General features: G+C 44.9%; 1 protein-coding gene across 1 annotated transcript in view; it reads right to left on the reverse strand.

Annotated features, from left to right (window-relative positions):
* The window catches only part of GABRR1 (gamma-aminobutyric acid type A receptor subunit rho1), a 29,981-nt gene that overhangs the window by 4,038 nt on the left and 11,611 nt on the right, over positions 1-14,332 (reverse strand). The window contains exons 2-9 of the mRNA XM_038133551.1: positions 12,510-12,563; positions 10,704-10,810; positions 9,283-9,350; positions 7,285-7,508; positions 3,867-3,949; positions 2,554-2,694; positions 1,944-2,096; positions 18-214 (exon numbers count right to left, since the gene is read on the reverse strand). Of these exons, the coding sequence (XP_037989479.1) occupies positions 18-214; positions 1,944-2,096; positions 2,554-2,694; positions 3,867-3,949; positions 7,285-7,508; positions 9,283-9,350; positions 10,704-10,810; positions 12,510-12,563 (1,027 nt within the window). The remainder of the gene's footprint in view (positions 1-17; positions 215-1,943; positions 2,097-2,553; positions 2,695-3,866; positions 3,950-7,284; positions 7,509-9,282; positions 9,351-10,703; positions 10,811-12,509; positions 12,564-14,332) is intronic.

Raw genomic sequence — 14,332 nt, forward strand, 5'->3', positions numbered from 1 at the left:
GAGACAGAAAACTTCACCTTGTCTCGCAGTTTCCTCTCTTTCCGCTCTTGCACCGTTGTCAGGTAATTCACAGCCGCGTATTCCAGCACCGAGAGGAAGACAAACACAAAACTGACCCACAGGTAAATGTCCACTGCTTTGATATAGGAAACACGAGGCATGGAGGCATTCACCCCAGTGATGATCGTGGACATGGTCAGCACGGTGGTTATCCCTGGGAATACACCAGCAGAAGAGACCATAAGGTGCTTTCAAGCGAGACTCTTCATCACAAATACAGCAGTTGTTACAACTTCCTTACACCTGAATTTACCTTGCAATTTTTTTTTTCACTTTTGGGTAATGAATTTCACTGCCTGAGGAGGGTCCAGGCAGCCCTGATTTGTAACTGGGGTTTTCTTGTCTATTTGGTGAGCACAGCTCTAATTCTGGTCTCAGGGTGTTGCTAGTCTGGCTCTTCACCACACCACCAGCCTCCCATCCCATGGCCAGGCAGCAGCACTTTGACCCTGTGCGGGCTGCACCCCATCCTAGGCTCAGGACAGTCCCTGGAGGGGTACAAGTACATGGATTTTAACTCAATGATCCTTATGGGTCCCTCCCAACCCAGGATATTCTATGATTCTACAATTCTGAGTATCTCAGCTTCTAGTTCAACCCCTCCACAGCATGGACACAAGTGAAGCTGCTGCTTTTACCTGTTTTCCCTGTATTTTCTGTATGCTGGACTTCTCCTGGGAAGTCCTGCTTCATAGGAAGTCACAGAAGTCCCTAGCTGACTCTCACACTTGGTCTGCGCCTTCACTGGAGCAAAATCAGGGAATAATGGTGCCCCACAAGGCAGTGCTGTCCCACATTACACCCTGGGCAAGCACAATGAGCACAAGAGCAAGGGCAAGAGCCCCTATAGTTCAGCATTACCCTGGCTCTGGGAGTGCCTCTCCATGGCCCTCTCATTTCAGGGGCTAATTACGTCACATTAGTGATTACTTTGGAAGTTGAAATTCTGTGTATAAGCACAAAGAACTGAATTCACAGGAGTATCTAGGTGCCAAAAATACTGCTAAGGCAGCGCCTGCATCTTCTGAAAAGCCATGGCCCATGCCCTTATGCTTCTTTTAATGATGTCTTGAGGCAATGAATGCTGTTTCTAAATTCAGACTTGAAAAACTGCTCTATTGGCATCTCAGTTTTGTCTCTCTGTATTCTCTCCACTAAGGAACATGATTTTAAGAATAAATAAAATCCTGAGGCGTGTTGCCTGGAATAAGAGGAAGAAAGCCTGAGCTCAGAATCTGAAAAAAAAAAAACAAAAAAACAAAAAACAAAACAAACAGCACTTTGCTGAGGGCAAAGCATCCACTTTAGAAGAAGATTTATGTCCATATCACAGTTCTGCTCCTATGGTGACTCCTGTGACATATGGCTTCATCCCTCAAAAAGTTGCTGCAAAAGGGGAAGCTGAATCCCTCACACTGCAGTGCAAACTCCTTAAAAAAATTAAACTGCCCAGCACAGTTCAGCTGTGTTACCTCCACCCTCCCTCTTCCTGTAAAACTCATTAAACTGAAATTTTGTCAGGGCTGCTGATACTGATTTTCATCTTCTCACTCACTGAAGTCTCTGTGGAATACTGACACCTTGGCTGTACCTGTGCCCTGTCTCTGTTCAGAGCAATAAAAGCAGAGTGGGATGTTTGCTCTCTGATTCATTCCAGGGGCATTTTGTGCAAACAGGAAAAGCAATTCTCTTGGCACAAGGAGAGTTTGCGCCATGAGGGGACACATGCCCTGACCCTGGGGCATGCATGTGTGACACAGCTGATTCCTGTGCCTCGAGGCAACACGAGGGCGGTGCATGGCACCAGGGATCACACCTTGATGGTCAAGGCTGTGGTTGCAGCCTTTGTCTCTTAGGTTTGCTGACGACAAGATTGTTTTTACCTAACGGGACTCTGGCAGGAACTGCTCGTCGGTCGATCCAGAAGGACACCCAGGACAGCATGACCATGAGAGTGGCAGGGAAGTAGGTTTGGAGCAGGAAGAAGAAGATGTGTCGGCGTAATGTGAAGTTTATATAGAGGCGATTGTACCACCCTGTGAAACAGAGAGTGAAAAAGAGGAGTTACACAAACACCAGACTACTTTCAGATAGGGTGATGCTGCACCAGGGGAAAAGTGACTACTTTTCTTTTCTGAAAACACAGTTAATGCCAGCAGATCATTGCAATTTACAGAAAAAACTCCTTACTGAACCAACTATCAAAGTCAAACCATCTCTCGGGCTGATAAATTCCAGAAAATGTAACCTATCAATCAGAGAGTTTAATTCAAGTGAAGACTTGGTGTGACCTTGAAGAGGGATTATCATTCCAGACTACATGACCATTAAGATGGAAGTGTGTGGCAGGGACAGCCAACTTGGTATAGAAGAGTGGCAGCTCTGATGGGATACAGAGAAAACCTCCAGTGGACAATTCTCCATGGCCAAGCTCAAGAGAGACAGTTTTCACCCCTTCTTCCCCCAGCTCTGGCAGGTGCTCTGGTTGCCCACCTGTGCTGCTGTAAAAGGCAAGCTTTGTGGTGGTGTGAAACTCCTGAATCAGGAACTGGGACAGTGATATCCTCTCATCTGTTTTTAGGGAATCGTTCCCATTCTTCCAGTAGAGCATGAGGTCATCTTCTGTGTAGGCATCTAGGGAAGCAGAGCAAATTCAGGATAGGGCACTAAGACAGTTGCTGCCACCCCCACGGTCCAGAGCTTACCCACAGAGCTTCCAGCTGAAAAAGTCAAATTCCCAAATGCCACAAAGTGGTGGGTATGGCTGTGGCAAGGAGGGGACTACCTTATGGTCACAACCCTTAGGCTTGATGCCTGGTACATTTTGTTAACCCTCCTGTTTCTCTAACCATAGTTTCACACACATAATACGTGTGTCAAGTAACCTACTGCATCAGAACCTGCAGAATTCTTTCCTGTAGACCTCCTAAAATCAGAAGCAAAGAAAGGGAGCCTTAGCAGAAAGAACCTGCTTGGGGTGATGAGAGGAACAATCTGAACAAACAGTGGTCTGAGGCATGCAGGAGAAAAAACTCTTGGAGAAAAAGATTTCTGCCTATGATATACACAGGAACATTACTTCATTTTTTAATACATGTGAAAGTAACAGTAATGTTAATCCTTTCAGATGGGTTTAGTAGCAGCTCTTTTCACATAGGGAGAAAAAAAATTGCATATAAATGTATTAAAGCAGAATTAAGATTGTAATTTCTTACTGCAAGCTTATGAAGGAGAAGAAAAAAACTCAAAAAAGCCAAAAGTTTAAAATGATGCTATGTGAAGCCTGGGAAATTCGTATGTGCATCATACTTGGGACAAAAGGCATAAGCTAGCTTTATCTCAAACAGACAATTAATGTCACTACCCCATCATGGTTTCTACACCATGGATGAGCAGATGGTGCCCGTGAAGGGCGTACAGCCATTTATCCATGTGTTTGAGGGCACCTGGGCAAACAGGTGCTGTTGGACACTGCTGACCTGCAGGCAAGTGGCCCAGGGGCTTTGGGGGTGGGGTGGCAGTGGGGCAGCCTGGGTCCCACTGGGCATTCAGGGCCACTGGCAAGACAGTGCTCATAGCTGGTTTTTAAAAACACTTGTTGCAAACAGCATCAAATTCTAGTGAAAAAATACAGACAGGGAGCTTTTCTTAGCGTTGAAGTCTGATGACTTTGGTTAGAGCTCCCATGAATGTAGCAGCAGTTTAATTATTGGTATAATTAATCATTGATATAATAATTATTAGTATAACACAGTTTGGGTGCCCATAGGGTGCCCTTGGCTCCCCTACACCTCCACTTTACTTACAGCTTTCAATCTCCAGGGAACAGGTCTGCGTGTCCAGTGGAAAGCGACTAAAATCCATGTTGCACATTGCTGTTACTGTAACTCTAGGAATAATAAAAATCACTCCATTAAAAACTTGTCTCCTTATGGGACTGTAAAATAGTAAAGCCGTGAGTTTGGTCTTTTATTAAACACCTACAGCCAGTACCACTCAACTGAAAATAAATTCTTTCCATTCAGCTAAAGCCATTCCACTTTAGTTAAAGCCATTTCTTCCTCTCAGCAAGGTGACTAGAAAGTTAGGCCATTACAAATTGCAACTAGACAGAAGTATTGGAGAAGAAAATGAGAAAGGGCAAAAAGGACACTTCCCCCTGACAATCAGCAAACATATCTCTGCAGACATCTGTCCTTTAAACAGATGCTTTGTACGATAAAATAATTTGCATTTATCAAAGCCATCGTAGTTGCAACCCATGAGGGATGCAGGCAATTTCCTTGCACACCGTGAATTTCCAGCTGCTCAGTGGAAACTCGGTGATCACACATGAGAATCAGCCACCAGAGGGCACAGGGCTGGAGCTGGAATGCAAGTGACCACCAAAATGCTCTGGTCCATCCGTCAAAATCTCTGGCTTTGCTATGGTCTGATTATCACATTTTTAATAGCATAATTTGGTGTTTGAATCAGAAGCAACCATAAATCTCAACTCGACTGATTTGGACGCCAGAGAAGTAAATGAAAATAAAAGTATAAATTATATTGGGGAAAGAATTAATAAGTAATGGAAGGGTTAGTGGTAGAGAGACATCATACAGTGATAAAAACACAAGGCAATCCCTTAGATTAGTAGTCCTTCTACACGAGTGGGTTCTGTCTGATGTTGCTTTCCTGTCTGGATTTAGCCTTTGAGTGAAAGTGGTTGGCTCAGCTGGAAGTTTAGGTGCCAGTGAGGTCTATGGTGGCTTGCAAGACAGGAAAACAATGTCTGGCAAAGAACCCTAAAAGGGCAGACACCAAGGGAAAAATACAAGCTGCAGGCAAAGGCATTCAGCAAGGCAGACAGGCAGTAACAACCTGTCAGGGAGCCTTTGTCCTTCCCCAGCATTCAGGAAGCATTGCAACCTGCACTGGCTGCTGAATAAACACTGAAACTTTGCTGTTGAAGTCTTTCACCACTTTGTACTGGGCAATTGTTTAAGCACAAGGCTGTGCAGGATCTGAGTTTGATGTCCTCCTGTTCTCATGTTCTTTAGATAACCATAAATGCTTGCATTGCAGGTGATTGGCAGCTAAATGAGTGTGTAGGCATGCATGCCATAGCTGAACAATATGTCATATTCTTGTCCTTTCTTATTGTACTCAGGACCTGACCAAACTTTGCAAAGGCCTAAAGAATACCTGAACCTTGTCTAATCTGCTGAGTGAAGAAACAGCTTTGATAATGAGAAGGTAATGCTCAGGCTATGAATTCAAATGAACTGTAAGATAAAAATATCAAAGAAAAGAATTCTTGTCAAACTGATGCTCCCTAGGGAATCAAGAATTTCTTTGCTTGACTTTTTTTGTAGAATAATAAAACACCTTGGCAGGCTGAGAAGTTACCCCCTCACCTCGTGGCAGGCTCAGCTTCATCTCTGCTGCTACCGACATTCCCTAAAGACCTCCACAGCCTTCACAAGCAGTGTATTCTGCAACTTTCTCACTAGTTAAATCTATGAGACTTGCTGATACTGACGTCCTATCAGCCAGGTTTTCCTTCTTTTTGTCCTTCAGAATATATTGTCTATCATCTAATGCTTTGTTTATTTATCAGGTATTTTGTTATTTCATTGCTGTGGAGCTGATGTTGACATTCTTGCATCAGAGTATTGTACAGAAATTTCCTTTCAAATACGTTTTTATGGGTCCTTTGGCAGTACTTGTTTTCTAGCTGGATGGAGCTGCAGCCAAGTAAAACAGAACACATTTTATATTCCTTTAGAGATTGACAAATTGATTGTCTAGGATAGAGTTAATTTTTTTTTCATTGTAGCTAGTGTGGGAATATGTCTTGGATTTGTCACGAAAACAGCATTAATAACACAAGGATATTTTTATCAATGCTGAGCAGGGCTTCCACAGCACCAAGGCCTTTTCTGCTTCTCACACCACCCTAAAAGGGAAGAAGCTGAGGGTGCACATGGAGTTTGGAGGGGAGAGCTGACCCCAGCTGACCAAAAGGACATTGCACAGCATATGTCATCATACTTAGCATATGAAGTGGGGGAAGAAGAAGGAAGGGGTGGAAGTTTGGAAAAAAGGTCTTCATGTTCTCAAGTGACCCTTATGTGTGATGGAGCCCTGCTTTTCTGGGGCTGGCTGAACACCTGCCTGCCCTTGGGAAACGCTGAATGAATTCCTCAATTTGCTTTGCCTGTGCATGGGGCTTTTGCTTTACCTAATGGTCTGCCTTTATCTCAGTCCACAAGGATTTTTTGTCTTTTACTGTTCCAATTCTCCCTCCCACTAGGATGGAGTCAGCCAACAGCTACATGGGGCTTAGTTGCCAGCTGGGGTTAAATCATGACACAGATGCTCCTCACTTAGCATCTCCAAACATTAAAATGTTACTTATCAGAAATTTAAAAATCCCAGTTTAGTAACATTCAGACTTATGTCAACTGATTACCTATTTGGAAAATAAGGGAGAAAGCCAGGGACCACCCCTCAAGCCAGAGGACAAAGCAATGTTTACAAAAAATATCTCCTGCAAGGAGCTTCCATGGATTTCACATGAAAAGTGAGCAAAAAGCAGGAAGAGCCAAACCAAGTGTTTGGGTAGCTCTAACAATACACAGGAGTCACCAAGAGCTAGGTACCCTTGCTCTGAAGCTTGTCACTTCATGTACTGAAGAATGTTCCCTCTGTTTTTTTGCTTATTATAAAGTGGCACTCGGTATAATTTATACTTCCTCATTATTGCTTTCAAGAATAGAAACTGCACATTTTGCTAAGCCCAGAGACTTTGCTGTGTAGTGAAGTGGATAACTACAGCTGCCCTGGACTTCTCTTTATTACCAGACACTGCCCTTTTATTTAGAATGTGCCCTGCCTCTTCAGCAGTGCCCGTTGGGGACTGCAGCCTGCTAGCCCCCACTGAATTGCTCCGAGGGACTGCCATGTCTGACTGCAGCTTCCCAACAGGAGCAGGGGCTAGCCATGCTCACAAGGTGAAGAGACAGTGGTGGAACCAACAATGCTGGCACAGAAACTGGCTTTCTGCAACAGGCACTTAAATGTACTCGTACAGGCACTCAGATGTCTCTGGATAGCCAGCACATTCATTCTTTTTTATGCCTTTTTTTTGTATGAAGTCATGCAAAAACACAATACAGGAATCAATTAAACCATTTTCTCTTCTCACTAATAGCTTGCATTGACCAAATGCAGTTTTACCTGAGGCTATAAAGTACCTTCCCATCTGGCTGGACCCGCAGCATGACATTGTCTGTGGTGGTGTCGTGGATGAAGGAACGCTTGGAGTGGACGAAGAACATGTCGGGGACCCAGATCTTCTTCACCAGTCTGCCATCAAAGGTCATGCTTTGGTTGTTGGTGCTGGGGAAGGACAGCCTCTCATCTTTCCAGTAGTGCCTCAGATAAAGCGTCATGGTGAAGTCCTGTAGTAAACAGGCTTCTATCACAATTTACACCTTATCAGCACAGTAGCGATTGCTCCTCTCTGGGACAAACCATGAACGGTAAAGCACCTCTCTTGAGGGCACATCCACTCCCCGGGCTGCAAGGGGCATCACCAGATGCAGCTCGTTTATTCATCAGGTCAGATAGATTTACTGGGTTCAGCCACGACTCACTTCTCAAGCTTAAATGTAGTACAGAATTAATGACTCTGTCACTGATGTGTCTTCATGTAAAAAGCAAGTAATGATCTTGCTAAGCACCATGGCATTTTTCTATAAAGCTGCACGAGTTAAAAAGTATTGATTCTGAAAATGTAAAATCTTCTCCATTATTATTTTGCTAACAGTCAAAATCGACCCTGAATATTTTTTTTAACCCAAGGCCATCTAGTGGTTTTCCCATGTTGATGAGTGTTGCAACATGACATTAGAGGAGGAACAGGGGCAGTATTCAAAAGCCATGAGAACTAATTCAATATCATAATGTTTGATTAATAAAAAAAGAGGAAGAATGGGTTTGTTATTTGGGTTTTGTTTGTTTTGGGGTCTGGGTACTTCTAAGTCCTTGATGTTAGTTCTTCCGCTCTGCTTTGAAGTCCCAAAACTTTCTAGGGACCCTCTGGCCACCTTCACAAGCTTTCTCCTCAACCAGAACAGGTGAAAGCTCAGGATATCCATGGCTAGCTGTCAGGGTACCAAGAGCACTGGAGTCAGGGAGTCAGCTGGAAGGGTCCCCAATTCTGGGGAAAATGCTCACCCTTGAGGTCAGACAACTGCAGATATCCCAGCCCACAAAAGAGCTGAAATAGCTGATATGAGAGGAGCCTGACATGCCACCAGTGTGTCTGCCAACCACCAGCTGTGCTGCCACACAGCCCTGTGCCTGGCTCAGGCAAGGGAGGAGGTCCAGTGCAGGCTCTTTATCCCTCTGTCTGTTAATTAGGAGCACAGAGAATCTGGGGCTTCCTGTGAAACTTTCAGAGCTATTTGATAGTTTTGTTGAAAAGTCAAAACATTTTGAAAAGTATTTTGTATTGGGGAGTGATTCTTTTCTCTTCCAAAGCAAAACCTGAGTTACTGAGAGACTCTGCTGGTCATAGAATGTTTGGATTGGAAAAGTGCCCTTAAAGATCATCTTGCTCCAATCCCCCTGACATTGGCAGGCTATCTTCCACTAAAGCAAATTGTTCAAAGCCCCCTCCAGCCTGATCTTGAATGGGATGGGGCATCCACAACTTCTCTGGGCAGCCTGTTCAGTGCCTCGCCACACTCTGAGTAAAGAATTTCTTCCTTATATCTGATCAAAACCTACCCTCTTTCAGTTTAAAGCCATTCCCCCTTTTCCTTGGGAGCTCTCTGACCCCTGACTACCTCAGAACTTGTCCAAAGTGACTATGTCTGCAGCATGTAAGTGCCTTAAAACAAACACATTTACTGGTCTCCTCAGAGCTTTTAAGTGTGTTATCACTATTTAAGAAAATGAAGAAACCCAAATCCTTTGAGACAGTCTTGGCAATGTTTTATCATTCTGTTCTAGAGAAAAGAAAATTACAGATTTCTTCCTTCTGCTTCAAGGGCCATGAAATTGTAGCATGAGGTCCATAGAAGTAATTGTTGGCAGATTCAGATTGAACCTGAATCTGCCTTTGGAGGCTGTGCAGTGTTTGTCCTTGGCAGTATTCAAACCCCATGAACACAAAGCCAGGTAGCCTGCAGAGTTTTGGTCTCCAGAGGTCCCATCTATGACTCTTACCATGTCCACTTCAGAAATGCTGTCCAGACTTTCAACTTGGACATCCACCCCAACAGGAATTGCAGGGCCTAGGGAAAATAAAAATAGGAGTTGACAAAGTACAAACCTAGGGAGACAAAGCAATCCTCTGACTTTACTGTCTTACAGATAGAAATAGATGCTCAGTCTCAAATACAAACAACAGTAAGCCAATAGAAAGTATAAGTGATTGTAATTCACAAAAGAAAATCTCCTAATAACAATTAAAGTCAGTAATAAGACTGACTTACTAATAATTTTCTCTTTTTTATTGTGTTGCCCTACATGTGTCCCTCCAAGATTTAAAGGCAACTTTAATTGTTTTTAGCCCTAGTGCTTGAGTTCAGGACTAGTGAGACAGATTACTGGAAGAGGATCCATTCACAGAGAGACCAATGGTGGCACAACTAAGAAAATGTGGGAGATTTTCCCTCACTTTTGCTCCCCTTGCAGGCTAATAACATCCATGAGAGCTACTATGTGCATTTGACTTTCACAAGACTCAGTGCTCAGCTGTGGAAAAGAAAGGGTGACAGGAGGGGATACACTGCAGGACACAGGCATGTGCCACTGCGCCTGAGGCTCCTGAGTGGAAGGATCCAACTGTGACCCCATGTAATAGGGATTCTGAACTTTTTTCCCTCCTCCAGGCTTTGACTAGTCTCTCATATAACTCTGGCAATTACAGTCCAGGAGAGCTGTCAAGTAAAATAATGCTCACATTTGTGAACTGCTGTGAAACTGAAATGTTTTTAAATTAATTGAACATGCTGGTATTTGGCATATTGAGCATTTAGCGATAAAATCTTCTTTCATCAGAGTATATAATGGTATCCTGGATTTGAATGACCATCTGTCAGCCAGGAAGGGTAGATAAATTACAACATTCTCTAATCCGATGGGCTGAAAGAAAGTGTGTTCTCCTTCATCCATTTCCCTGAAAGCTGTGGTTGCTCTAGCACACAGCTACAAAACTGTGAGCAAGCATTAACGCAGTCAAAATATTTTATTTTGGGTTATAAATGAAGTAAATGTGGTATATCATTTGATTATGCACATGTATGGCCATACCAAGACAAAAACTTGGCATTTCCCACATCATCCAGGAATAAACATAAGGTGTATTTGCAGAGGAAATTTTTATCAGGGGAAAGTATCACTGAGCACCAGGATAAATATATTGCCTGTCAATCACATTTCCATGCCTTTGACTATGCTTTTTGCTCATCCAGAAGGCTATTTCACTGAACCTCCATTCCCCTGAGAGTGCCATGAATTCACAACTCAAAAGAATAGAAATTAGAGACAGAAGAGCCAATCTGCTTCTCAGCTGCTGTATGTTTTACAGTATAAAGAAGCAACAGTGCAAAACAGGAACAGTGGCAAATGTGCACGTTTCATACCTCCAAAACCTGGTCTCATGCTGAAGTCATGGTCATCTATTCGCAGCAGCTGCTCTGACTTCGTCAGGGGAGATTTGGTGATGTCAGGGCTTCGTTTTAAGATTGGGCTACCAGGAGGAGAGAAGCACAGCTATGAGCCCAGGGCAGTGCCTGTGAGAAGCACGCACTTTTTTCACTCCATTTACTCCTCAGAACATCCACCCCTTAGACCATGAGCCTGTGATTGTGGCAGTGGTTGGCAGAATGTCATTAAAAACTGATTCCTGCACTCAGCATGCAGTTTAGGCACCTGTGATAATTTTAGCACTGAGAAAACGTTTGTTCAGTGGCTTTTTGTCCCTGTAAAATTCTCTCTGCATACAGCAGTTCGGGGACAGTCACTAAAACATGTGGGCTGGAGGAACAATATGTGTGGATAAGTGGAGAGGGGGAGGCATTCCTGACATTGAGTTATGATGGAGTGTGAGGCCAGGAATTAAGGAAACAATATATCAAATAAGCTACTGGCTGTTGCCCAGGAACAAAATGGAGACCGTCTGGGAAGCAGGCCAGGAGGCAGGCCATTCCCTAACTTGGGATAAAATGATTAGCTTCTGCCCCAGATTTCCATCAAGGATAAAAAGCAGCATTACAGGCCTGGGAGGTCTCTGAGCATTAAAGAGCCTGGGAGGGTAATTTCAGAAGCTGTTGGAGCTGCACCGAATGCTGGACAGAGGAGACTCTGATCCCCTTCCACATCCAAAATGCAAGCTGCTGTTCAGTGCCCCAGTGCTGTGGCTGGGATGGTGATGGCAGCAGCTCCTTGGTTGTTCCCTTGTGTAGGGGAAGCCTTTGCTGCCTTCAGAGCCAGCTGCATGTCAGCCACTTGGGTGGCAGGAGGGCTTAAAAAAAAGGAGGAAAGGTTTTGCTGGCTCTTGATTTTAGATAAGATGGCACACTCAGAGAGGGACTCATCTGAATGTACACAAGACAAGTAAGAACTAGACTAAACGAAAACAGGCTGACAAAGAAACTTGATGAGGGAAAGGTTCCTGAGATAAAGTTTCTCGTAAATGAGGCTGCTTAGCCATGCTGGACTTCTCAAAGACTTGTTGAAAGAAGCCAGTACAACAATCTTCTAACAGATGCCAGTGGTGTTGTCAGTGACTCCTCTCTCAAATCCTTTACCTGGACTTCAAGATATCTTAGAAAGATGCCTAATCTAAGCTCAATAATTGCTAAGAAGTTTGAGTTGTCTACTTCCATCAGTGAATTGTGGTCATGAATTATCCCTCAGGCACATTAAAAGCTGGTTCCTGCTTCTGCTTGAGGTTTAGTTCAGCCTCTGAAAGACCTGTGAGTGTACATTAGGGAAGGTTTATGCCTGTCCAATGCAGAAGAGCCATATCAGCAGGCCAGTGGCATTTGAGAGCAGGTTTGACAGCGCTCAGAAAGGTGCTTTCTCTCTGCCAGTGGCAGTGGGGAGAACAAGTGGCATGATGGAGAGCCCATGGAAGGGTCTCAGCTCTGCAGAAGGGATTCTTGGAGGGAAGACACCCACTGGCACAGCACGGCAACACAAGCTGCGCATCAGCACCACACGAAGCCCGAGGGGATGTGGCAAATGGCCGTGGCCTCACCCCCTCAGCCCCATGAGGGTGCCAGGCAGCGGGGCTTCCCCTGGGGCCCGCTGGATCCCGAATGGCACGGCTAACACCTACCGACAGCTGGCTTGCCGGAGCGGCGCCCCCTTCCCCTGCCCAGCCCCGCCGCGGGCAGTGGCCGGCAGGCCCGGGCCTGCAGCCGCCGCCTGAGGGCTCAGCTCACCTGCCCTGCTTGTGCGCCTCGCCGTGGGCTTCCCGTCGCTGCCGCTGCGGCCGGCTGCAGGAAACAACGGGAAAAGGGAGAGCTGAGACAGATGGACGCGGGCAGGCGGGACAGGATGTCAGGAGGGGGGCACCGGATCCCTGCAGCTTTACCTTCTGTCACATGTGAGAGATGATGCTTACCTTTGTTTTTTCACCCTTTCAGCAAAGGCCGGTGTCAGGCTGGGCATGGCAGAGCGTGGGGAGGGTAGGGATGCTCGGGCTCACAGCAGGACAGGGCAAAAGGAGGGGAGCATGATTTTTGTAAGGTGGGATGCCTCTGGTTTTGACTGTCTGGCAACAGTACCCGGGCAGGCATCTCCGGTCACACCTGCCCAGCTTTGGCTGGCAACACCAGGAGCTTTGGAGACAGGAGCTGCCATGGGGTCTCCGGTGGTGAGGGCACAGCCATTACACCTACAGATTAGAGTCAGTCTCATGTTCACGAGAGGAAAAGCTTTCCAAATTATTTGGGGGGGAAGGGGGGGGTGAAGAAAAAAATTGTGCAAATTGTTTCCGGCTTCATACCATCTCCCAGTTGGCTGTCAAGAAAGGCCTTCTCAGCTCTTCAGCCAATATTTTATTTAAACTTTAAAGGCAAGAATATTGCTTTTGGCCACGTAAATGGTATCTTGAGCAAAAGTAACATTTTAAACATTTAAACATTTTCTCCAGGCAGCAACTGACAGAACGAGAGGTCACAATCTTAAGCTGCATCAAGGGAAATATAGGTTAGATATTAGGAAAAAGTTTTTCACTGAAAGAATGATAAAGTACTGGAATGGTCTGCCCTGGGAGGTGGTGGAGTCACCATCCCTGGATGTGTTTAAGAAAAGACTGGATATGGCACTTGGTGCCATGATTTAGTTGAAGTGTCGGGGTTGGACTTGATCTTGAAGGTCTCCCAACCTTGTGTGATTCTGTGATTCTGTGATTTAACAGTTCTAAGTCATCTTTAACTAAAAAAAATTAGCTTCTCTCTGTAATAAACTAACTCAAATCAACTCTACTAATGAGGCTTTTTGCCCATTAGCATACATTTCAAATCCCTCTGTAGAGACTTACAGTGGCAAAACTCTTTTTGCAGTAATGGTTGACAGCACCTGAGCACCATTGTCCCTTTGGCGTGTGGTGGAGGAACCCCAGGCCTTGTGGAACAGTTCCTTTTGGGGTTGGGAACCTTCTAAAAGCCAATAGTATGGGAGGGAAATTCATCCTGCTGCTGCCACAGAGAAGCAGACAATGAGGTTAGGAATGGGCGCGTCACGCTGTAACATTGACTCACCCTGAAGTGAAGCACTGGATGAGTAGGATTTTTTTTTCCCAGAATCTATTCTGTGTTTCCCAGAGGAATTCGAGGAATAAGTGCACAGGCAGACAAGTGTTTGGGGGAGTCTTTGAGCCATGCAGCACCATTGCCATTAAAAGAAGCAGCTTCTGTGGCACTGCTCAGACCTGGGCATCACAAAGCAAAACACTTGCAAATGCAAAATGCACTTTCTGGAGCCTTCTGCCTTCTGAGACACTCTGATATGTCTCACTGCTGCCTGCTTCTCTTCTGCTGGCTGTCAGGAAGTAATTTCTTGTGTTTTGGGGATATGCAGATTCTGGCAACAAGCTGACCGATTTAAATGACTTTAAGTGCCCTAGTAAACTCTTGGCTGCTCAGGAATAATGCTGGTATTTGAACAGAGATGAAGCAGGCCATGTTCTTGCAATTTCTAATTTTCATTTCCCTTGTAGGTCTTATCTAATGCTTCATGGTAGCTCTGTCCCTATTTTGCT

Source organism: Motacilla alba, chromosome 3 (genome assembly GCF_015832195.1).
Source record: "Motacilla alba alba isolate MOTALB_02 chromosome 3, Motacilla_alba_V1.0_pri, whole genome shotgun sequence".
Lineage (NCBI taxonomy): Eukaryota > Metazoa > Chordata > Aves > Passeriformes > Motacillidae > Motacilla > Motacilla alba.